Genomic DNA, 25,461 nt, shown 5'->3' on the forward strand with positions numbered 1-25,461 from the left:
CAAGGTGGTACGTGGCAAAAAATTCTATTTGGTGGATTGGAAGGGCTATGGCCCAGAGGACAGGTTCTGGGAGACTGCTGAACACATTCAAGCTCCACAGCTCATTGCTGCCTTCGAGCGTAGCAAGGTCCAAGGAGGGGGGCCCTAGGGGGGGAATAATGCTAGGTGTCGAGTTCCCGCCTCTGCACAGGGGGAATCTCAAACCATCTCTGCTGCGGTCTCCCATTCTTTTCCAGCCGCAGTGGAGTCTGCTCAGCGGAGACGTCGGTCCCAGTGTCTTGCTCAGTCTCACTCTGTGCATAGGGTTACTGCTGCTTTTCCAGCTACTGCCATTGAAGCCAGTGCTGGGCAGCGGCGAGCAGACACTTTCGGGACTAAGTCCTGCTTTTTCCCTTCTGAGCATGCCCAGGGCAAGATCTCCTGTTGGAGATCGAGGGTCAAATGCTCAGATGCTGCAGCAGATCCCATTGGTCCTCCAGGAAGGTCCTGAAGGTGCTCAACTACTGTGGCAGCCTCCCATTGGTCTTTCTGGGAAGGTCATGTACATGCTGCAGCTATATAAGGTTCATGGGTGGGTCATTTGCATTGTAGCTGTTCCATCCTGCATGTTCCACGTGGATATTTTCTCTCTGAACCCTGTTCATACAGGTACTATACAGATGATCAGGTTTTTAAATACATCAGATAGGGATTATATACATTAGATAGGACTGCTCTATTATGGGTATACGTTGGTGATTGGTGGAGCAGCTTTACATACTTTTTTTGCAAAAAAACGTATTAACTAAAAAAACTATTTTTTGACCTCTCTGTGCGCTTTTGTGTCTTCAAATTCTTTGGTGGTGTGAACAGGTTTCTACAGACTTGTTCACTGTGCAAGTAGCCCATGTGTTTTTGGTGTTTTTGGTTATCAGCTATATAAGGTTCGCATGACCGCATGGACATGCGCTAGTATACAATTGTAATCGTGTGTGTGTTGATGAGTGCAAGTCGTTCCTTAAAAAACCCATCCCTTGTGTATGACTGTTCGCGTAAGGTGTATGGCTGCAATCTAGCGCCCGGCTGAACTCACAGCGTTAACACACGTAACAGCGTCTACTGCTGGGACCGCCAGTATGGCGCCACGCGCCATTAGAACGCTTCTTTAACCCAAGTCTGGGTGGTTAGTGGTGTCCGCCAGTATGGCACAGTTCGCACTCTCATGCAGCTTTAATTATTATTTTGGTGACGCTGACACCCCATTAGGGGTGTCGAGCGCAAGAAGTCTAGACGGACTCGGATCCCATGTCTTGGGACTGAGCACGGTGACTCCTTGCTTGCGCTCTGGCGTGCGGTACAGCGGCCCTGTAACTTAACAGGGTTCGCTTCCTTCACACAGGGTGAAGTTTACCCGAGTGTGTATTCACATTGTACCGCCATATAGTCCGTCATTACTTGGCAGCAGGTTCCATCTCTGCACGGTGGACGCCGGGCTGCGAACGCACCTTATTCTATCTTTCTTATTATTTGGTGCGTTCTGCTAGCCCTAACACATATAATGTTCCAATATATTATGGGACCAATATATTGCTCCAAACAGAATGGACTCCATATAATGCTCCATATACAATAGTCCCCAACAATGCTAAATATAATAGGCCCCATATGATGCTCCATTATATGTTGGGCCCCATATAATGCTCCATATATAATGGGCCCCATATGATGCTCCTGTATATAATGTGCCCCATATGATTCTTCAGTATATGATAAACCACATATATTGCTCAAAACATAAAAATAAAAGAAAACTTGAAATCTTCACCTCTCCTCGCTGGCCGCTGCACTGCCTCTGTATTGGCGTCTTCTGGCTCTCTGCACTGTTACTGTTCAGAGCAGAGGGCGTACAGGCGTGACATCATCGCATCGCAGCCTCTGACCTGAAATGTCAGTCAGAAGATGCGGAAGATGACACAGCGGAGGAGCAGGAAGAGGTAAGTATCGCAAATGCTGGGACCCTGAGCAAGCGGGGTGGGGTGGACTCTTTATTAGCCCATGTGGCAACATTTCAGTTCCACAGCAGAGAAAGGTTATGTTGTGGATCTGAAACGTTGCCTCATGGACTTATAAAGTGTCTGCCACTTTTTTCACAACTTATCAGAGTGATACATATATTTTGAGTCAGCGACTGGTGTAATGTACGAGGGTCGCTATGTGTCCACCACCTCGGAAGTGTATTAGATCCACTGGAGTGCATTGTGGTCACAGCACGGCTCCTGTGAGTCACAAGGCTGGATAAAAGTAAGCAGGAAACCTGCTTAACTTATATGACCAAGGAATTGTTAAACCCTTTCTGCCATTGGGCGTACTATCCCATCCATGTGACCTGGGACTTAATTCCAATGGACGGGATAGTACATCGTTACTGATTATCACAGCTAACATTGGGTACTATGTGCCAGGAGCAGTCACGGACCGCTCCCGGCACATTAACCCCCGGAACACTGTGATCAAACATGATCGAAGCGTTCTGGTGGCATAGGGAAGCATCGCGCATCCCTTCGTGCTTCCCTGAGACCCTCAGAACAATGCGATATGATCGTGTTGTTCTGAGGGTCTCCTCCTGTCTCCTTCCTGGAGGTCCCCTGTTCCAAGATGGCCACGGGGCCTTTCCGAGACCTATAGAGAGCTGGCTTGTCAGTGCCTGCTGAGAGCAGGCGCCGGCAAGCCTCCTGCACTGCCTGTCAGATCGCAAAATCTGACACAGTGCTCTGCAAAGTGTCAGATCAGCGACCTGACACTATATAGTGATGTCCCACCCTGGGACAATGTAAAAAAGTAAAAAAAAAAATAAAAAAAATTAACATGTGTAAAAATATATTTTTTAAAATTCCTAAATAAAGGAAAAAATAAATATTTTTTCCCCAAAAATACTTTCTTTATGTAAATTTTAAAAAAAGAAGTACACATATTTAGTATCGCCGTGTCTGTAACGACTCGACCTATAAAACTGTCCCACTATTTAACCCCTTCAGTGAACACCGGAAAAAAAAAAACGAGGCAAAAAGCAGTGCGTTATCATCATACCGCCGAACAAAAAGTGGAATAACACGCGATCAAAAAGACGGATATAAATAAACATGGTATCACTGAAAACATCATCTTGTCTCGCAAAAAACGAGCTACCATACAGTGTCATCAGCAACAAAATAAATAAGTTATAGCCCTCAGGATAAAGAGATGCAAAATTAATTATTTTTATATAAAATAGTTTTTATGGTATAAATGACATAAATGAGGTATCGCTATAATCGTACTAACACGAACAATAAAACTGCTTTGCTTTATCAATTTTACCACATTGGGAATAGTATAAACGTCCCCTCAAAAAGAAATTCATGAATTGCTGGTTTTTGCAATAAAAAGCATCTTTCAGTGTGTGACAGCTGCCAAACAAAAACCCGCCATAAAAACCCGCTTTAAATAGTAAATCAAACCCCCCTTCATCACCCCCTTAGGGAAAAATAATAAAATTAAAAAAATGTATTTCTATTTTCCCATTAGGTTTAGGGTTAGGGCTAAAGTAAGGGTTGGGGCAACAGTTAGGGATAGGGCTAAATTTAGGGTTAAGGTTGGGACTAAAGTTAGGGTTAGGGTTGGGGCTAAAGTTAGGGTTTGGATTACATTTACGTTTGGGATTAGGGGTGTGTCAAGGTTAGGGGTGTGATTAGGGTTATGGTTGGGATTAGGGTTAGGGGTGTGTTGGAGTTAGGGGTATGGTTAGGGCTGGGATTAGGCTTAGGGGCGTGTTCGGGTTAGGGATGTGGTTATGGTTAGGGTTAAGATTAGGGTAAGGGGTGTGTTTGGGTTACGGTTTCAGTTAGAATTGGGGGTTTCCACTGTTTAGGCACATCGGGGCTCTCCAAACGCAACATGGCGTCGGATCTCTATTCCAGCCAATCTTGCATTGAAAAGTCAAATGTGTTAATTCCCTTCTGAGCTTTGCCATGCGCCCAAACAGTGGTTTACCCCCACATATCAGCGTATCAGGGGTATCAGAATACTCAGGACAAATTGCACAACAACTTTTGGGGTCCAATTTCTCCTGTTACCATTGGGAAAATAAAAAATTGGGGGCAAAAATATTTGTGAAAAAATATGATTTTTTATTTTTACAGCTCTACATTATAAACTTCTGTGAAGCACTTGGGGGTTCAAATTGCTCACCACACATCTAGATAAGTTCCATAGTTAGTCTACTTTCCAAAATGGTGTCACTTGTGGGGGGGTTCCACTGTTTAGGCACATCAGGGGCTCTCCAAACGCGACATGGCGTCCTATCACAATTCCAGTCAAGTTTGCATTGAAAAGTCAAACGGTACTCCTTTATTTCCAAGCTCTTCCTTGTGCCCAAACAGTGGTTCCCCCCACATATCGAGTATATGCGTACTCAGCACAAATTGAACAACTTTTGGGGTCCAATTTCTCCTGTTACCCTTGGTAAAATAAAACAAATTGGAGCTGAAGTAAATTTTTTGTGAAGAAAAGTTAAATGTTCATTTTTTTTTAAAACATTCCAAAAATTCCTGTGAAACACCAGAAGGGCTAATAAACTTCTCGAATGTGCTTTTTGAGCACCTTAAGGGGTGCAGTTTTTAGAATGGTGTCACATTTAGGTATTTTCTATCATATAGACCTCTCAAAGTGACTTCAAATGTGATGTGGTCCCTAAAAAAATGGTGTTGTAAAAATGAGAAATTGGTGGTCAACTTTTAACCCTTATACAGTGGGGCAAAAAAGTATTTAGTCAGTCAGCAATAGTGCAAGTTCCACCACTTAAAAAGATGAGAGGCGTCTGTAATTTACATTATAGGTAGACCTCAACTATGGGAGACAAACTGAGAAAAAAAAATCCAGAAAATCACATTGTCTGTTTTTTTAACATTTTATTTGCATATTATGGTGGAAAATAAGTATTTGGTCAGAAACAAAATTTCATCTCAATACTTTGTAATATATCCTTTGTTGGCAATGACAGAGGTCAAACGTTTTCTGTAAGTCTTCACAAGGGTGCCACACACTGTTGTTGGTATGTTGGCCCATTCCTCCATGCAGATCTCCTCTAGAGCAGTGATGTTTTTGGCTTTTCGCTTGGCAACACGGACTTTCAACTCCCTCCAAAGGTTTTCTATAGGGTTGAGATCTGGAGACTGGCTAGGCCACTCCAGGACCTTGAAATGCTTCTTACTAAGCCACTCCTTCGTTGCCCTGGCGGTGTGCTTTGGATCATTGTCATGTTGAAAGACCCAGCCACGTTTCATCTTCAATGCCCTTGCTGATGGAAGGAGGTTTGCACTCAAAATCTCATGATACATGGCCCCATTCATTCTTTCATGTACCCGGATCAGTCGTCCTGGCCCCTTTGCAGAGAAACAGCCCCAAAGCATGATGTTTCCACCACCATTCTTTACAGTAGGTATGGTGTTTGATGGATGCAACTCAGTATTCTTTTTCCTCCAAACACGACAAGTTGTGTTTCTACCAAACAGTTCCAGTTTGGTTTCATCAGACCATAGGACATTCTCCCAAAACTCCTCTGGATCATCCAAATGCTCTCTAGCAAACTTCAGTCGGGCCCGGAAATGAACTGGCTTAAGCAGTGGGACACGTTTGGCACTGCAGGATCTGAGTCCATGGTGGCGTAGTGTGTTACTTATGGTAGGCCTTGTTACATTGGTCCCAGCTCTCTGCAGTTCATTCACTAGGTCCCCCCGCGTGGTTCTGGGATTTTTGCTCACCGTTTTTGTGATCATTCTGACCCCACGGAGTGGGATTTTGCGTGGAGCCCCAGATCGTGGGAGATTATCAGTGGTCTTGTATGTCTTCCATTTTCTAATTATTGCTCCCACTGTTGATTTCTTCACTCCAAGCTGGTTGGCTATTGCAGATTCAGTCTTCCCAGCCTGGTGCAGGGCTACAATTTTGTTTCTGGTGTCCTTTGACAGCTCTTTGGTCTTCACCATAGTGGAGTTTGGAGTCAGACTGTTTGAGGGTGTGCACAGGTGTCTTTGTATACTGATAACAAGTTTAAACAGGTGCCATTACTACAGGTAATGAGTGAAGGAAAGAGGAGACTCTTAAAGAAGAAGTTACAGGTCTGTGAGAGCCAGAAATCTTGATTGTTTGTTTCTGACCAAATACTTATTTTCCACCATAATATGCAAATAAAATGTTAAAAAAACAGACAATGTGATTTTCTGGATTTTTTTTTCTCAGTTTGTCTCCCATAGTTGAGGTCTACCTATGATGTAAATTACAAATGCCTCTCATCTTTTTAAGTGGTGGAACTTGCACTATTGCTGACTGACTAAATACTTTTTTGCCCCACTGTAACACCCTAACAAAAAATTGTGCTGATGTAAAGTAGACATGTGGGAAATGTTACTTATTAAGTATTTTGTGTGATATATCTCTGTGATTTAAGGGCATAAAAATTCAAAGTTGAAAAATTGCAAAATTTTCAAAAATCTTTCCAAATTTCCGTTTTTTTCACAAACGCAGGTAATATCCCTTTCAAATAATTTTTATTAAGCATTTTGAAATTTAATATTGTGTTTTGTAGATAATCATATATTCAACTTTCAAGGAAATAAGGGTGGGGAGAGGGCGGGAGGTGAGGGAAGTGGGAATGGGAAAAGGGTAAGAGAAAAATTGTGGACATGCTGTCCAGTCATAACAGAATTTGATTAATTATTAACAATTATTAACAGGTTAACATATATTACCTTCACAGGTATACATTAATTGTCACCTTTCCTTTTAATGTGGTAAGTTGGGATATACCTCAACCCATTTCTTCCATTTCCTATCATATTTCTTATAATAGTTGTTTGCTATTGCAAAGTTTTCTTCATATGCTTTATGTAGGTTAATTTGGTCTATGATTTCAGTAAAGGCTGGTAAAATTGGATTTTTCCAATGGAATGCTATAATTTGTTTAACCACTAAACAAATGTGGATTATAATAGGTCTCGCATTTGTGTCAATGCTTTCCCATTGTAAAGACAACAAGGCCATTGCTGGGGTAACTATGATGTTATCTTTTAATATTTTGTTGATTAGTTTTGTGGCCTGTCTCCATAAGGGTTTCACCTTTGGACACTTCCAAAACATATGTAGCAAACTTCCGTATTCTCCACATTCTCTCCAGCACAGGGGAGACCCTCCCGATGGCAGGTGGGAGAGGCGAGCCGGAGTGAAGTACCACCTTGTGATGATTTTAAAATATGCTTCTTGTAGTGTCATGCAAATATTTGATGCATAGGTGAAATGGATCGCGTTTTCCCACTGTTCTGGAGTAAATGTCGTGTTCAAATCATTTTCCCATTTATTCATGTAAGATAACTTGTCAAATTTTGTGTCGTTGTTGAACCACCGATAAATTTGCTTATTACTCCAAAATAAGTAATGTTTGGGGTTTTTTAATAAATTAGTAGTAGCTTTGGAGATTATTGGTTTTTTAATGATAAAATTTTGGGCTTGTTCTTTCAGTGTCATATAAGGAAAAAAGGCTGAGGAGGGAATGTTACATTTTTCTTTCAAGGAGCTGAAACTGATAAATTTAACCCCATCATGAATATCGCTTAATTTTAGGATCCCTTTTTCTCGCCACATGGGAGAGGGGTCAGCGTTTTGGTAAGCGTAATAATATCTATAGGGGTATTGTAGAGTAGAATTTTCTTGTTGGATCCTCTTTTCCTTTTAGAAAGTTTGTCCCATGCATATATAATGGAAGAGAAAATAGGGTGTTTAACGTGAATATTGTTGGTTCTGTTTAGAATATGGTTGAAGACTAATTCTTTGGGAGGTTTATTATGATTGTGGGTAATTTCTAGATCAAGCCAATTTGGATAGTCCTCTTGCATGAACCAATATTGGCTTTGTTTGATAAGGCTTGATAAGTATAAGGCGGTTATATTGGGTAGGCCTATACCCCCAAATTCTTTGCATTTATATAATATGTTTGTGGGTATTCGGGCCCTTTTTTTATTCCAGATGAACAAATTAATTGTGGATTGTATACTGGTTAGATAAGATGTGTTGACTTTTAGGGGGAGTGTTCTTAGTATATAAGAGATTTTTGGGATGATAAAAATTTTGATAACCAATATTCTACCCCACCATGATAGGTCTTTTGTACCAAAGAAATTAAGGTCATTGTTAATTGTCTCTAAGAGTTTGTCCAGATTTTTCTTCATTATTGCCTCAAGGTTTTTTGAGATGATCGTGCCTAGATATTCTAAGTCCCCCTCTGACCAGCTTAGTGAAGATATATTCTCAATTTTCTTTGTATCTAAGTCGCTCAAATAAAATGGCAAGATTTTTGATTTATTTTCGTTAATCTTAAAAAAGGAAATATTTGAGAACGTTTTAAGGGTTTTTTGCAGTTCTGTGATTGATTTGTAAGGATCAGTCAGGGTAAATATCAGGTCGTCGGCAAAAAGGCCAATCTTATACTGACGTGTTTGTGTTTTCAAACCTTTTATGTTATTGTTTTGTCTGATCGATTGCGCCAATGGTTCCATTGACAGTATAAAAAGAAGTGGAGAAAGGGGGCAACCTTGTCTTGTACCATTTGATATGTCAAATAGTGCAGAAGAATAATTGTTAGTATATATTCTGGCTTTTGGCCTACAGTAAAGTGCCATGATGCTGTTAATATATTTTTCATTAAAACCAAATTTACTTAGAACTGATGTTAGATAGAGCCAATTTAGGCGGTCAAAAGCCTTTTCGGCATCTAAAGTTATAATTACCGTTGGCAATTTAGAGGAGTGTATCAGTTTGATTGAATTAATCAGTCTTCTAGTGCCATCTGTCACTTGATGACCTTTGATAAAACCGATCTGATCCCCATTTATCAATGATGGTAGGTATGATTTGAGCCTATTCGCTATTAATTTGGAGTATATCTTCAAATCTGCATTTATGAGGGAAATTGGTCTGTAATTATTTACAAGAGTCAGGTCGGAATTGTGTTTGGGGATCAATATTATTGTGGATTCTAACATTTCTTCTGGGAAATTTCCTGAGGAACTAGCTATAGTAAAGATTTTTTGTAAGTGTGGGGAAAGTATTTTGGTGAAGGATTTGTAGTATTCATTCCCGAAACCGTCTGGACCTGGTGATTTAAAATCTTTGAGTTGAAGAATGGTCTTTTCAATTTCTTCTTGGGAGAATGTTATGAAAGGCAATTCAGTACCACAATGGACATAGCGGTCAGAGCACATACAGTGATCTGACAATAACCCAAAATCATAGAACGAGCTCTGAGACGTGGGAACTGTGCAGACCGCAATCCCTAATACTCTCCAAACAACACTAGAGGCAGCCGTGGATTGCGCCTAACTCTGCCTATGCAACTCGGCACAGCCTGAGAAACTAACTAGCCTGAAGATAGAAAATAAGCCTACCTTGCCTCAGAGAAATACCCCAAAGGAAAAGGCAGCCCCCCACATATAATGACTGTGAGTTAAGATGAAAAGACAAACGTAGAGATGAAATAGATTCAGCAAAGTGAGGCCCGACTTTCTTAACAGAGCGAGGATAGAAAAGGCAACTTTGCGGTCTACACAAAACCCTAAAGAAAACCACGCAAAGGGGGCAAAAAGACCCTCCGTACCGAACTAACGGCACGGAGGTACACCCTTTGCGTCCCAGAGTTTCCAGCAACAAATTAGACAAGCTGGACAGAAAAAATAGCAAACAAATAGCAAAGAAGAACTTAGCTATGCAGAGCAGCAGGCCACAGGAATGATCCAGGGAGAAGCAAGTCCAACACTGGAATATTGTAAGGAAGCCAGGATCAAAGCATTAGGTGGAGTTAAGTAGAGAAGCACCTAACGACCTCACCAGATCACCTGAGGGAGGAAACTCAGAAGCCGCAGTACCACTTCCCTCCACCAACAGAAGCTCACAGAGAGAATCAGCCGAAGTACCACTTGTGACCACAGGAGGGAGCTCTGCCACAGAATTCACAACAGGAGAATGGGGAAGTTAGGTTTTCTAAATCGTCATGGGTCAGTTTGGGGAGTTCAATTGTGGACAAGAATTTTTCAATGTCAGAGGTATTGGGTTTTGGGGTAGAAGTTTGTGACTGTAAATTATATAATTTATTATAAAAATCAGCGAAGGAATTAGCTATGTCTTGAGGATGAGATACCGTTATTCCATTTTGGTTCTTTATTTTGTTGATCCTATTTGATTGTCTAGTCTTTTTCAATCTATTAACCATGTATCGTGTTGGCTTATTTATTGAAGAGTATTGCTTCATTTTGGAGTTTTTGACCATGGTATGGTATGATGAAAATATGATTCTTTTGAGATCCTGCCTGAGTTTTAGAAAATCAATTTTGATTTGTGTAGAGGGGGAATTTAAATTTATTTGCTCGTTTTCCTTGTCTTTTATCTTATTTTGAAGGTCCTCAATCTGAGTCCTAAATTTTCTTTTCCTTTTGGCAGAGATCTGTATCATGGTACCTCTTATAACCGCCTTATGTGCACACCAATTTATGAATGGGGTTGTATCTGTAGGGGAGTTTTCTGTAAAATAATTTATTAATGATCTTTCTATTGGTAATCTATATTCAGGATGGTGTAACAGATTAGAGTCGCATTTCCATAATGAATTTTTGTTAATTGTGTGGCCTATTTGTACTTCAGCTGATACTGGAGAGTGGTCCGAGAAGGTTTTCCTTTCTATATTAATTCTATGGAACTTGGGAAGTGTAAAAATGTCTGATAAAATTAAGTCAATACGTGACGCTGATTGGTGAGGGTCAGAAAAATGGGAGAATTCGATTGATGTGGTGTTAAGACACCTAAAGATGTCAAATAATTCGTTATGATGGTCCAGTTGTCTAAATTGTTTGGTCTGTATCTATTTGGGGTGGAGGAGTCCATATTTGCGTTTGGAACCAGATTGAAATCTCCCAGCCAAATCATGGCACCTCTCTTAACTGACATGACTTTTTTATTTATTTTGTTCAGGAAATTTATTTGACCCGTATTGGGGGCGTAGATATTGATAATTGTGCATACCTGGTTGTTTAATGAACAAATAAGAATATGGAATCTACCTTTAACATCTTTGACCTCCTCTATGAATTCAAATGAAATTGTGCCTTTGATGATTGTGATTACTCCGGCTTTCTTTTTCACATTGTCAGACTTGTAAATATATGGGAAATTTTTATGTGAGAATTTTGGGTTGGCCTTGTCTTTGAATTTGGATTCCTGTATACAAATTATTTCAGCTTGACTTTTACTTATTTCTTTCCAAAGTGTATGTCTTTTGTGTGGACTATTAAGTCCTCTTACATTGTAGGATAGTAGTTTTAAACTCATTATGATCTAAATTATATGGAAGTCTATTTTGCAAACCTGTGAAGAAAATCTTAACAAACCTATAAGTGTTTAATGCAAGTGGTAACAATAAATAATAAACTGGAATGTCCACTTGAAGGGGTTCACTTCAGTGAACCTGACTTCACCTGTTGGGGGAAAAAGTCCGTGTTACTCGCTCCCGAGCAACATCCTCTTTGTTGATGAACATAAACTCAATATATTAAATACATAAACGTTACTAACAATAACAGATTAATAGAATAGTTAAACATCCTAGGGCAAGGTATAGCATTGTACCCGGGTGTTTTCCCATTTAGATCACTCAATATAAATATATCAAAACCCTTTCATGTCTTGCTGTCAGAATCAGGGTGAACTTTGTGTCGTGAATATAATGGGATATTGATGGATTTTAAGAAGTCCCTGCCTTCCTCTGGGGAGTTTAGGGCGATAACATTGCCTCTGTAATTTACTAATAATTTTAGCGGGAATCCCCACTTATAAGAGATCTCATTGTCTCTGAGAGGTATGGTGATATTCTGGAAAGCTTTCCTCCCTTCGATCGTATCTCTGGAGAGATCGGCATATAATTTGAGTTTTTCAAATGGCTCAGGTTAGTTTTTATTTTCTTTAAAGTAATTTTGAATTTCTTCTTTTGTTTTGAAAAAGTGGATTCTCATTAACGTGTCTCTAGGTAGATCTTTAGGAATAGTGGGCGGTTTTCGCAATCTGTGGATTCTGTCTATTTCTAGTTCTTGATCAGTCAGGGTAGGGATTATTTTTCTGAATAACTTCTTGGTGTACTCTTCCAATTTATTTGGGCCTATATTCTCAGGAATCCCCTTAATTTTGATGTTATTTCTCCGATTCCGGTCTTCCAGATCTGCTACCTTAAGCTTTAGCTTATGCATCTCTCTGATGATGTCGTTATTTACTTTGGATATATTATCTGGTCTCTCCTCTATCTTTTTAATTCTATCTTCAAATTTGTCCATCCTATTGCTGAGGAGGGATAATGATTCTTTGAACATTTTATTTTGCTTATCAAACCTTTCGTTCATGCTGTTTTCAAACTTATCCATTTTTTCTGTCAAATTAGACAGAAATTTCCCAACAGAATTCATATCAAATCCTTGAGTATTGTCGGGGTTTGGATTACTTTTTTTTGGTTTTGGCTTGGAGGGGCTTGTATTAGGGAGAGAATATCTCTGAGACCTCGTCAGATGAATCATTAGGAGTGGTGTATTTCTCTCCTATAGCCCCTGGAGTTTTCCTCTTTAAAGATGTAGATGAGTCCATCTCTACAAAAGTGTTTGGGAGGTTCTTTTTTACTCTGTTTGAATTGGGGAGTTTATCATAGTCTAATTAGTCTAATCATCGTCTTTTAATGGAGACCTGGATCTATTGGGACTTATTGTGGTTATTAAGTCCTTTGATGGATTGCGCCCAGAACCTTTGTACCTTTGGGGTTTTTGAGGTATAGATGAGGCCATGTTTAAGAATTGGGGTTTAGACGAGTTCTTGCTCATTGTTATCCCCAAGCAATAGCCTGATTTGCAGAGAGTGTCTACTTAGGACGGTCCAGAATAAAGATTAAAGATTTTCCACAAATAGTAGCCCCAAGCAAAGCTGGAATTGTAGACAATGTCCTCTATGTTGATCTCAGGTTAATCCTGGTGAGGCTGGCCCTGGTGTATAAAAAATCCCCACAAAGTGGTCTCAAACAGCAAAAGGGGAGCAACTATGGAAATACCCCTGTGAGTGTGGTAATAGAAATCATCTGAATATAAACAAGCAATTAGCTGTGTCAACAGGTGGCGTATATAGTTTCACAGTAATTACAGAAGAATATGCTTAGATAATACCTAGCACCTGAGAATTAAAAAGTGCAGATTAAATCACAGGGGCATACAAATAGATTTTTCCTAACAGAGCATGCTTATATAACACTTTGTGTTTGTTAGTTAAAGGGTGCAGGTTAATTCCCCAAAACAAACAAATATCTTTCAAGAACTGATTGTTCTCCTAGAGACATGTGCTAATAAGGAAGGAATCAGGGTAGAAATAAAACTCTCCAAATAATATGACTGGATTTAGGACTTCCCAGTCAGCTTCACTAAAATAGCCAGTTACCTGGATTAGATCCTGTCAGTGACTGATATAGTAAGCTATAGCTCTTTTGCTTTGTGAGCCCTGCAGGGCTCCTAGCTGTTTCAACAACAGTTTATGCTGCACTGGAGTCTTCCTGTCGCTCCTGCAGAGATGGCTGTCTGTGTGGTTCCACCGTTGTCCTGCACAGGAGCCGTCGGTCGTCGCTGTCTTCCCCGCTGGACCGCCGGTGTATTTTCGTTCCCAGCAGGGGGCCGGAACTTACCGCTGTTTGAGTCCGGTGGTGCTTGGATCCGGAGCCTGCGATGTGTTGACCAGCGCAGATCTTCTTCTTTGCTGTCGCTGGTGTACTCTGGTCTCTCAAGCCTTCTGATCTGTCGCCGTCCACCAATAAAATGGCAGCTGTCGTTTCCCGCCTTTTGTTCCAAGGTCTGGGGGAGTGTCAGCGTCGGCTTCTGTGTGGAGCTGATATCACGTCACTGCTCCGGGTCTTCCCCGATGCTTCTGGATCACTTTCTTCTGCCTCCATCTTTCAATCCGGGGAGGCTTAGCACTTTATGCTAATGAGCACAGGGCGGTATATCCCCAGGCAATAGGGGAGGGAGCAGCAGCTGTGCAGAGACTGCTCCATAGTGTGTGCCTGTAGCTGTCACTTCCCTCCTCCTCACTACCAAAGCCAAAGAGGGAGTTTATAATAAAATCTGATGTTTTTTACCTCAGGTCCTTTGGCTTATTAGCAGAGCCGCTTGTTAGAAGGTATTAGCTTCCTGAGGCTGGATTACCTCAACCCTGTAGTTTGAAGGCCCAAACTTTTCTAGGGCTGATTTCTAAAATTTATGTGGTAAAATTAAAATAATTTTCGGATCATAGTGACCCAGATGAGGCACTGGATAAGATCCAACCAAGGATTTGACAATAAAAACGGTTTTTAGGCGATTTTGGTTGATTATAGAGGATTTTCCTCAGGAGCTCCAGCACTGCACAACCTACGCCATAGCAGTCCAGGCCACGCCCCCCCAAACGCAGGTAATATCAAAGAAATTTTACCACTACCATGAAGTACAATATGTCACGAGAAAACAATGTCAGAATCATCAGGATCCGTTGAAACATTCCAGAGTTATAACCTCAAAGAGATAGTGGTCAGAATTGCAAAAATTGGCCTGGTCACTAGCGTGCAAACCACCCTTGGTGGTAAAGGCATTAAAGATTTTTCTGTATTTTCATGACTATGAAAATTGTACATTCACACTGAATGCATCAAAACTATGAATTAACACATGTGGAATTTTATACTTAACAAAAAATGGTGAAATAACTGAAATTATGCCTTATATTCTAGGTTCTTCAAAGTAGCCACCTTTTGCTTTGATGACTGCTTTGCACACTCTTGGCATTCTCTTGATGAGCTTCAAGAGGTAGTCACCGAAAATGGTTTTCACTTCACAGGTGTGTCCTGTCAGGTTTAATAAGTGGTATATTTAGAGGGGCGGCAATCACGTCAAGCTACTTAGAGAGAGGGAGGCCTACTGGATACACACACTACAAACCCTCACACCAAAGGGCCTCAACAGGGGATTGGATCTAGTGACTTAGGACCCCTGATTGAACTGCTTAGTTAGTCATATTTTGCTATGATATTGTATCCATGCAACATGTTGTCTCTATATGTATAATTGTACATGAGTTATAACTTAGTGGTGGATATGATTATTTTTTGTTTCTTCAGTTCTAACCTTTTACTAATTCTTATAGATGCACTGAGCCGACTATCTATTTCTTACACCTGCCATGGGTAAGTGACAAAGTCCCCCTATTTTGTATTTATTATTATTATTATTATTATTATTTCTTATTTTTTATTTATTTTTTTATTATTATTAATATTATTATTTTTATTTATTATTTTTTTTTTTTTATTTATTTTTATTTTTTTTTTTTTAGTTCTTATTCTTTATTTTTGATTTTTATTTTTTATTATTTTTATTCCTTTTTTTAAATTTTATTTTATTTTATCTTATTACCATTATTTAAAATTTCTTTATTTCATTGTATTTTGTATATTTGATTTTTAATTGTTCTTGATTTAGATTTTTTTCACTATTTTTTCATTAGTTCGATTTATTTTCATTTTTTTTCATTTTCATTTTTAATTTTTCATTTTCATTACCTCCTGTATCATTATTATCATTATTTTTGTTTTATTTTTCTATTTTTTTCTCTGATTTTTTTTTTCCTTTTTCAGTATATTTTCACTTAGGTTCAACCTCTGTTCCATCCTTTCAATCAGATCTTCTCATTTTATTTTATTTTTCCCAATTTGATCATAATTTTTAGCTCTAGTTGGCTCCCTGCAGGATACTAATGGTTCCACTTTATTTCCCCATTATTCTTACTGATATTGCTCCTTTTACAAAGGACACTCTTGCATTGTATACCCTTCCCACTCCTCTTTCATCTCCCCCCATTCGCTACACCTTCTCCCAGATAATCCAGGCCTCCATGACTTACGAGCACTGTGCTCCCAAACATTGCGCGTGCACAGCATCTACACAGGCTCCTAGGGCTCTCAGCGCGGATCGCGCATGCGCAGTTGCGCACTACGATTAGACACAAGGCTTGCCTTCACCTACAGACTGCGCACGCGCCGCCAAACATATGACACGCACGGAGCATTCCACACCTCCCTGGGGAGATCCAGAAACTGTGCAGTTCATGCCAGAGACTCCAAGCCTCTCTCTCATCCCCCACAGTGCGCAGACACCATCCACTAAGGGCGCACATACAGCATTCAGCGTTCGACACCTCCCTTTGGGAGCTGCAGCCTCAGATTGATTAGGCGCTATAAATAGAGGCACAACTACCTATGCAGGCACACACGCCCACACAAGCAGGACGTCCTGACACCACAACAATTGGAGGTTGGTATCTCATTTGTATTTCCCACCACGGCCCCATTAGTTTTAATCTTGCATTTTCTCACAAGGGACCCTATCTCCTCTTTATCCGCAGCCCTTAAAGGGACCACACTTCTAAATTTTTCACACTATCTTGAAAACGCAGGTTGGTACTTCTCTATATCATGTCCACCACTGGGTATAACGTTACTTAATTTTGTACCTATTTTTTGAGCTTTATTGGTCCTACTGGACCCTGTTCCCAGTCTCTATAATAAAGTTTAATGTTAGCGACAGCACCCCTGATAGACCTTGTTGAGGTTCCCTATTTAACAGCGATAGCTTATGAAGATACTTTTCAGATGGGATCCTTATTTTGTATTGTTTTTTGTAAATAATGTTATGTTCATCTGTCTTTGTTTTTATGTTAAGCACCTATTATTATTATTATTATACATTTTTATAGCGCCATTTATTCCATGGCGCTTTACATGTGAATACGGGGCAAATATAGACAAATACATTAAACATGAGCAGATAACAAGGCACACGAGTACATGAGGAGGGAGGACCCTGCCCGCGAGGGCTCACAGTCTGCAGGGGGCCTCATATGTATATAACACTAATTGTTATTTGTGTTTGATTACAGTTTGAGAAAGACCCGAGGCAGGGTCGAAACATTTTTGTCTCAACACATGTGAATAAATACATCACATTTTGCAAAGATATACCATACGAGTGCGGCTGATTTTTATATCAGGTATAATAAGGTATTATTAGGTATAATAAGTGGGATTTCTTGCCTTACAAATGGGGTTGGGACCATCAGTTGTGTTGAGCAGAAGTCTGGTGGATACACAGCTGATAGTCCTACTGAATAGATTGAGAATTTGTATTATGGCACGAAAAAAGCAGCTTAGTAAAGAAAAATGAGTGGCCTTCATTACTTTAAGAAATGAAGGTCAGTCAGTCCAAAAAATTGGGAAAACTTTGAAAGTGTCCCCAAGTGCAGTTGCAAAAACCATCAAGCGCTACAAAGAAACTGGGTCACATGAGGATCGCCCTAGGAAAGGAAGACCAAGAGTCACCTCTCCTTCTGAGGATAAGTTTATCCAAGTCACCAGCCTCAGAAATCGCAGGTTAACAGCGGCTCAGATTAGAGACCAGGTCAATGCCACACAGAGTTCTAGCGGCAGACACATCTCTACAACAACTGTTAAGAGGAGACTTTGTGCAGCAGGCCTTCATGGTAAAATAGCTGCTAGGAAACCACTGCTAAGGACAGGCAACAAGCAGAAGAGTTTGGGCTAAAGAACACAAGGAATGGACATTATATCAATGGAAATCTGTGCTTTGGTCTGATGAGTCCAAATTTGAGATCTTTGGTTGGAAAACCACCGTGTCTTTGTGCGATGCAGAAAAGGTGAATGGATGGACTCTACATGCCTGGATCCCACCATGAAGCATGGAGGAGGAGGTGTGATGGTGTGGGGGTGCTCTGCTGGTGACACTTTTGGGGATTTATTCAAAATTGAAGGCATACTGAACCAGCATGGCTACCACAGCATCTTGCAGCGGCATGCTATTCCATCCGGTTTGCGTTTAGTTGGACCATCATTTATTTTTCAACATGACAATGACCCCAAACACACCTCCAGGCTGTCATGAAAATACAGAAAAATCTTTAAATGAGAAGGTGTTTCCAAACCTTTGGCCTGTACTATATATTCAGTAAAAAGTCACTGGCCCGGTTGCGTAACTTACAAAATGACACCGAAGTGCTTTATCTAGATTCATTAGAAAGTGGTCGGATTGCTGCGCTGACGTATTTTCTATATATATTCAGTAAAAAGTCACTGGCCCAGATGCGTAACTTACAAAATGACACCGAAGTGCTTTATCTAGATTCATTAGAAAGTGGTCGGATTGCTGCGCTGACGTATTTTCTATATATATTCAGTAAAAAGTCACTGGCCCGGAACGCGTAACTTACAAAATGACACCGAAGTGCTTTATCTAGATTCATTAGAAAGTGGTCGGATTGCTGCGCTGACGTATTTTCTATATATATTCAGTAAAAAGTCACTGGCCCGGAACGCGTAACTTACAAAATGACACCGAAGTGCTTTATCTATATTCATTAGAAAGTGGTTGGATTGCTGCGCTGACATATTTTCTATATATATTCAGTAAAAATTCACTGGCCGTCTATATATATTTAGTAACAAGTCACTGGCCCGGATGCGTAACTTACAAAATGGTGCCTGAAGTGCTTTATCTATATTCATTAGAAAGTGGTTGGATTGCTGCGCTGACATATTTTCTATATATATTCAGTAAAAACTCACTTGTCCGGATGCCTAACTTACAAAATGGTGCCTGAAGTGCGCCATTTCTGACAGAGGATTCACTGGCCCGGATGTGTAACTTACAAAATGACGCCTGAATTGCGCTATACGCATGCACCATTTCCGGCGGAAGATTCATGTCCCGGCCTCCAGCCTGATGAGACCCCATGGCAATACCTCATAGGTAAGTGGTTGGGCTAGAAATCGCAGTATGCGTTCAGTGCTTACGCATACCGTGATCTCTACTGCGATCTCCTGGGCCACAATCCTCATCCCCGGATGCGTAACTGTGGGATCCAGAATGTTCGGGCGCGTCGCGCTTGTGCAGTCTATAAAGGCTTTGGACAGAGTGATGCTCCTACCATTATATTAGATATACAGCAGAGACACAGTATCACAGTATCAAGTATATAGACCGCTGTATATATCTTATATAGGTGATACTGTGATTATACACAGATTTAGCAGCCAGTATCACCTATATAATGTATATACAGCAGTCTATATACATTATACAGGTGGTAATGCAAGTGCTGTATATACAGAAAACTAATGTTCCATGTTTAGACTTACCCAGGTTCCTGAGATTGGAGGAGGATGAACATCTGAGGTGGGTCCTTCGTCGGGTGTGCAGTGGAGCGGATCCCTGGGTAGGATTGGTGAGTACAGCAGCAAACAAAATCTCTGGCCAGCATCAGAGAGAAGAGCCCTGCTCGCGCCATAGCGGTCCTTTCAAACTTGTGAAAGAAGGCCCTGCGTGCGCGCATTCTCATGCTTGCACACACTGACAGAAGCCCCAACTTAGCATGTTAACGTGCAAGCTGACAAGGGCAGGCGCAGCGAGCGCGTACTGACTAGTGCCACAGCAGCCCTTGTCAGCACGTGCAAGATTTTTTTAAAGGGCTGAAGGCCCACTTTGTATTACAGAGCCGCAACCCCTCTGGGCATCTGCCTGGCCTGGCAGATTATCAATTCTGGCCTGATGGTCTCGTAGTCGGCAGGTAGGAGATGTGTGGCTGGCATGACTGTGCAATGCAGTAAACGCTGCAGTAGCCATAGATAATTAGGGGAAGGTCAAGAAAATGTCTGGCAAAGTAAGGCCAGTAACTTTAGCCCTGGAAGCAGCAGTATTGTCAAGCACCATAAAACAAAGTGATCAAGCAGCTAGCTAGGAGATGTTTTCTTGAATGTGCAGTGACAGTGCAGGGGCAAAAGGTATAAAATGAGGATGGGGCAGGCAAGGAGTTGTCTCTGTAGGGCCAGTAACAGAAATCCTGGCAGCAGCTGTACAGTCTAAAACTATTAAACACAAGGGACACTATAAAACACAAGGGACAGCCAGGAGTATGTATATCTGCAGGCTAATAGTGATTAGGAACAGGACAGATGCACTTTAGGGCCTATTTTACACGGAAGTGCTTTTGCTCTGAGCGGTATAGGTATACCTGTTATCGTGTCTTTCCTGGAAGTATGTTCTCCTTTGTAATTAGCATTTGATCCAGCTGATTCATAGTCCACATTTTTTTCCTTTAGGCCAATTACTTCCCTAGGAGAGGCAGGGGCACTTGCTGAAACAGAAATAAAATTAACACATAATAATATATGTTCATGCTAATGATTTAATGCTATATAAATTCAGCATGCAGTATATTGACTCTATGGCACTATAAAACATTTTGTATAGCGAGAAACAACAGGCAAAATGAATATATAGAGCTTCAGAACAAAAATGTATTATATATACATTTCTAAAATATAATATATATAGAATATATATACAATGGTCAAATAATAAAGGGGACACTTAAACAACAGAATATAACTCCAAGTAAATCAAACTTCTTTGAAATCAAATTGTCCACTTAGGAAGCAACACTGATTGACAATCAATTTCACATACTGTTGTGCAAATGGAATTGCAACAGATGGAAATCATTGGAAATTATCAAGACACACTCAATAAAGGAGTGGTTCTGCAGGTGGGGACCACAGACCACATCTCAGTACCAATGCTTTCTGGCTGATTTTTTGGTCACTTTTGAATGTTGGTTGTAGTTTCACACTCGTGGTAGCATGAGACGGACACTACAACCCACACAAATGGCTCAGGTAGTGCAGCTCATCTAGGATGGCACATCATTGCGAGGCGAGCTGTGGCAAGAAGGTGCTGGGGGCGCTACCAGGAGACAGGCCAGTACACCAGGAGACATTGAGGGGGCCATAGGAGGGCAACAACCCAGCAGCAGGACCGCTACCTCAGCCTTTGTGCAAGAAGGAAGAGGAGGAGCACTGCCAGAGCCCTGTAAAATGACCTCTAGCAGGCCACATATGTGCATGTGTCTGCACAAACGGTTAGAAACCGACTCCATGAGGCTGGTCTGAGTGCCCAATGTTCACAGATGGGGTTGTGCTCACAGCCTAACACCGTGCAGGATGCTTGGCATTTGCCTGAGAACACCAGGATTGGCAAATTCGCCACTGGCGCCCTGTGCTCTTCACAGATGAAAGCAGGTTCACACTGAGCACATGTGACAGACGTTACAGAGTCTGGAGATGCTGTGAAGAGCGAGCTGCTGCCTGCAACATCCTTCAGGGTTTGACAGTGAGTCAGTAATGGTGTGGGGTGGCATTTCTTTGGAGCGCCGCACAGCCCTCAGTGTGCTTGCCAGAGGTAGCCTGACTGCCATTAGGTACCGAGATGAGATCCTCAGGCCCCTTGTGAGACCATATGCTGGTGCAGTTGGCCCTGGGTTCCTACTCATGCAGCACAATGCCGGACCTCATGTGGCTGGAGTGTGTCAGCAGTTCCTTACAGATGAAGGCATTGAAGATATGGACTGGCCCGCCCTTTCCCCAGACCTGAATCCGATTGAACACATCTGGGACATCATGTCTCGCACCAACATCACGTTGCACCACAGACTGTCCAGGAGTTGGCGGATACTTTAGTCCACGTCTGGGAGGAGATCCCTCAGGAGACCATTAGCCGCCTCATCAGGAGCATGCCCAGGCATTGTAGAAAGACCATACAGGCACGTGGAGGCTACACACACCACCGAGCATCATTTCCTTGTCTTGAGGCATTTCCACTGAAGTTGGATCAGCCTGTAACTTCATTTTCCACTTTGATTTTGAGCATCACTCCAACTCCAGACCACCGTGGGATATTAGTTGTGATTTATGTTCATCATTTTTAGGTTTTATTGTTCTCAACACATTCCACTATGTAATGAATAAAGATTTACAACTGGAATATTTCATTCAGTGATATCTAGGATGTGGGATTTTAGTGATCCCTTTATTTTTTTGAGCAGAGTGTATATATATATATATATATATATATATATATATATATATATATATATATATATATACACAGCACAGACCAGAAGTTTGGACACGCCTTCTCATTTAAAGATTTTTCTGTATTTTAATGAGTATGAAAATTGTACATTCACACTGAAGGCATCAAAACTATCAATTATCACATTTGGAATTATATACTTAACAAAAAAGTGTGAAACAACTGAAATTATGTCTTATATTCTATGTTCTTCAAAGTAGCCACCTTTTTCTTTGATGACTGCTTTGCACACTCTTGGCATCCTGTTGATGAGCTTCAAGAGGTAGTCACCGGGAATGGTCTTCCAACAATCTTGAAGGAGTTCCCAGAGATGCTTAGCACTTTTTGTCCCTTTTGCCTTCACTCTGCGGTCCAGCTCAACCCAAACCGTCTCGATTGGGTTCAGGTCTGGTGACTGTGGAGGCTAGGTCATCAGGTGTAGCACCCCATCACTCTCCTTCTTGGTAAAATAGCCCTTACACAGCCTAGAGGTGTGTTTGGGGTCATTGTCCTGTTGAAAAATAAATGATGGTCTAACTAAACGCAAACCAGATGGAATAGCATGCCGCTGCAAAATGCTTTTGTAGCCATGATGGTTCAGTATGCCTTCAACTTTGAATAAGTCCCCAACAGTGTCACCAGCAAAGCACCCCTACACCATCACACCTCCTCTTCCATGCTTCACGGTTGGAACCAGGCATGTAGAGTCCATCCATTCACCTTTTCTGCGTCACACAAAGACACGGTGGTTGGAACCAAAGATCTCAAATTTGGACTCATCAGACCAAAGCACAGATTTCCACTGGTCAAATGTCCATTCCTTGTGTTCTTTAGCCTAATCAAGTCTCTTCTGCTCGTTGCCTGTCCTTAGCAGTGGTTTCCTAGCGGCTATTTTACCATGAAGGCCTTTGGTGTTAATTCATAGTTTTGATGCCTTCAGTGTGAATGTACAATTTTCATAGTCATGAAAATACAGAAAAATCTTTAAATGAGAAGGTGTGTCCAAACTTTTGGTCTGTACTGTATATATATCATGTTTGTCAGTATCTATATAGTACACAAGATTCTAAAACTGACATTTTTCATTTTACAGTATCACTTATTGGATGCACATGTGGTCAAAATTGTTGGTGCCCCTCGTTTAATGACAGAAAAACCCACAATGGCCACAGAAATAACTTGAATCTGACAAAAGTAATAAATAAAAAATCTATGAAAATTAATAAATGAGAGTTAGACATTACTTTTAAACCATGCTTCCACACAATTTTTTGAAAATAAAACTCATGAAATAGGCCTGGACAGAAGTGATGGCACTCTTAACTTAATATTTTGCTGCACAACCTTTTGAGGCAATCACTGCAATCAAATGTTTCCTGTAACTGTTAATGAGACTTCTGCACCTCTCAACAGGTATTTTGGCCCATTCCTCAAGAGCAAATTTCTCCAGTTGTGTCGTGTTTGAAGGTTGCCAGTTGTGTCGTGTTTGAAGGTTGCCTTGTTGACATGTTTCAGCTCTTTCCAAAGATGCTCAATAGATTTAGGTCAGGGCTCATAGAAGGCCACTTCAGAATAGTCCAATATTTTCCTTTTAGCCATTCTTGGGTGCTTTTTTGTATGCGTTTTGGATCATTATCCTGTGGCAAGACCAATGACCTACGATTGAGATCTAGCTTTCTGACACTGGGCAGCACATTTCTCTCTAGAATCCCTTGATAGTCTTGAAATTTCATTACACTCTGCACAGATTCTAGACACTCTGTGCCAGATGCAGCAAAGCAGCCCCAGAACATAATAGAGCCTCCTCCATGTTTTACAGTAGGGACAGTGTTCTTTTCTTGATATGCTTCTTTTTCCCATCTGTGAACTTAGAGCTGATGTGCCTTGCCAAAAAGTTCATTTTTTGTCTCGTGTCCATAGGACATTTTTGTCTCATCTGTCCATAGAACATTCTCCCAGAAGGTTTGTGGCTTTTTAATGATTTTTTTTTTCAACAATGATGTCCACCTTGATCGTCTGCCGTGAAGTGCACTTTGGCTCATAAAATGACGGATGCTGCGATGTGACATTGATGTTCCTTGAGCTTGAAGTTCACCTTTAATCTGTTTAGAAGTTTTTCTGGGCTCTTTTGTTACCATCCCTTTTATCCATCTCTTTGATTTGTCATCAATTTTCCTCCTGCGGCCACATCCAGGGTGGTTGGCTTCGGTTCCATGGATCTTAAATTTCCGAATAATATGTGCAACTGTAGTCACAGGAACATCAAGCTGCTTGCAGATGGTCTTAAAACTTTTCGGCACATTATTTTCAGGGGTACTATCATTTCTGTCCAGGCCTATTTCATGAGTTTTATTATTTAAAAAATTCTTTGGAAGCATGGCTGAAAAGCAATGTTTGACTTTAATTTGTTCATTTTCATAGATGTTTTATTTATTATTACTTTTGTCAGATTCAAGTTATTCCTGTGACCATTGTGGGGTTTTCTGTCATTAAACAAGGGGTACCAACAATTTTAACCGCGTATGTATGTCAAGAGGACAAGATCATATTTTGACTAAAGGTACCTTCACACTGAACGATATCGCTAGCGATTCATGACGTTGCAGCGTCCTGGCTAGCGATATCGTTCAGTTTGACACGCAGCAGCGATCAGGATCCTGCTGTGACATCGTTGGTCGGAGCTAGAAGGCCAGAACTTTATTTCGTTGATGGACATCCCGCAGACATCGCTGAATCGGCGTGTGTGACGCCGATTCAGCGATGTCTTCACTGGTAACCAGGGTAAACATCGGGTTACTAAGCGCAGGGCCGCACTTAGTAACCCGATGTTTACCCTGGTTACCAGCGCAAAAGTAAAAAAAAACAAACACTACATACTTACCTTCCGCTGTCTGTCCCCCGCTGTGCTTTTCTGCACTGTGAGCGCCGGCCAGCCGGAAAGCAGAGCACAGTGGTGACGTCACCCCTCTGCTTTCTGGCCACTGTGCTTACACAGTGCAGAGAAGCAGAACGCCGGAGGACAGACAGCGGAAGGTAAGTATGTAGTGTTTTTTTTTTTTTTACTTTTACGCTGGTAACCAGGGTAAACATCGGGTTACTAAGCGCGGCCCTGCGCTTAGTAACCCGATGTTTACCCTGGTTACCCGGGGACTTCGGGATTGTTGGTCGCAGGAGAGCTGTCTATGTGACAGCTCTCCAGCGACCAAACAGCGACGCTGCAGCGATCGGGATCGTTGTCTGGTTCGCTGCAGCGTCGCTAAATGTGAAGGTACCTTAAGGTCAAATATGCCTTAATCTTTCTCATTTAGATATCTGATTAGCTGTACTAGTTTGCAATATTGTAGTATGAATACCGATACAGTCCCACGTATTAGTCCAG

General features: G+C 41.1%; 1 protein-coding gene across 4 annotated transcripts in view; it reads right to left on the bottom strand.

The window, feature by feature from the left end:
• CTNND2 (catenin delta 2) overlaps positions 1-25,461 on the bottom strand; it is a 2,169,946-nt gene that overhangs the window by 138,574 nt on the left and 2,005,911 nt on the right. For 3 of the 4 annotated variants that reach the window (XM_069730453.1, XM_069730452.1, XM_069730451.1), the window contains one exon: positions 20,185-20,307. The exons of the other annotated variant lie outside the window; for it this stretch is intronic. In XM_069730453.1, the coding sequence (XP_069586554.1) occupies positions 20,185-20,307 (123 nt within the window). The remainder of the gene's footprint in view (positions 1-20,184; positions 20,308-25,461) is intronic. 4 annotated transcript variants of the gene reach the window in all.

The sequence above is a fragment of the Ranitomeya imitator genome, chromosome 6 (assembly GCF_032444005.1).
Source record: "Ranitomeya imitator isolate aRanImi1 chromosome 6, aRanImi1.pri, whole genome shotgun sequence".
NCBI classification, from domain to species: domain Eukaryota; kingdom Metazoa; phylum Chordata; class Amphibia; order Anura; family Dendrobatidae; genus Ranitomeya; species Ranitomeya imitator.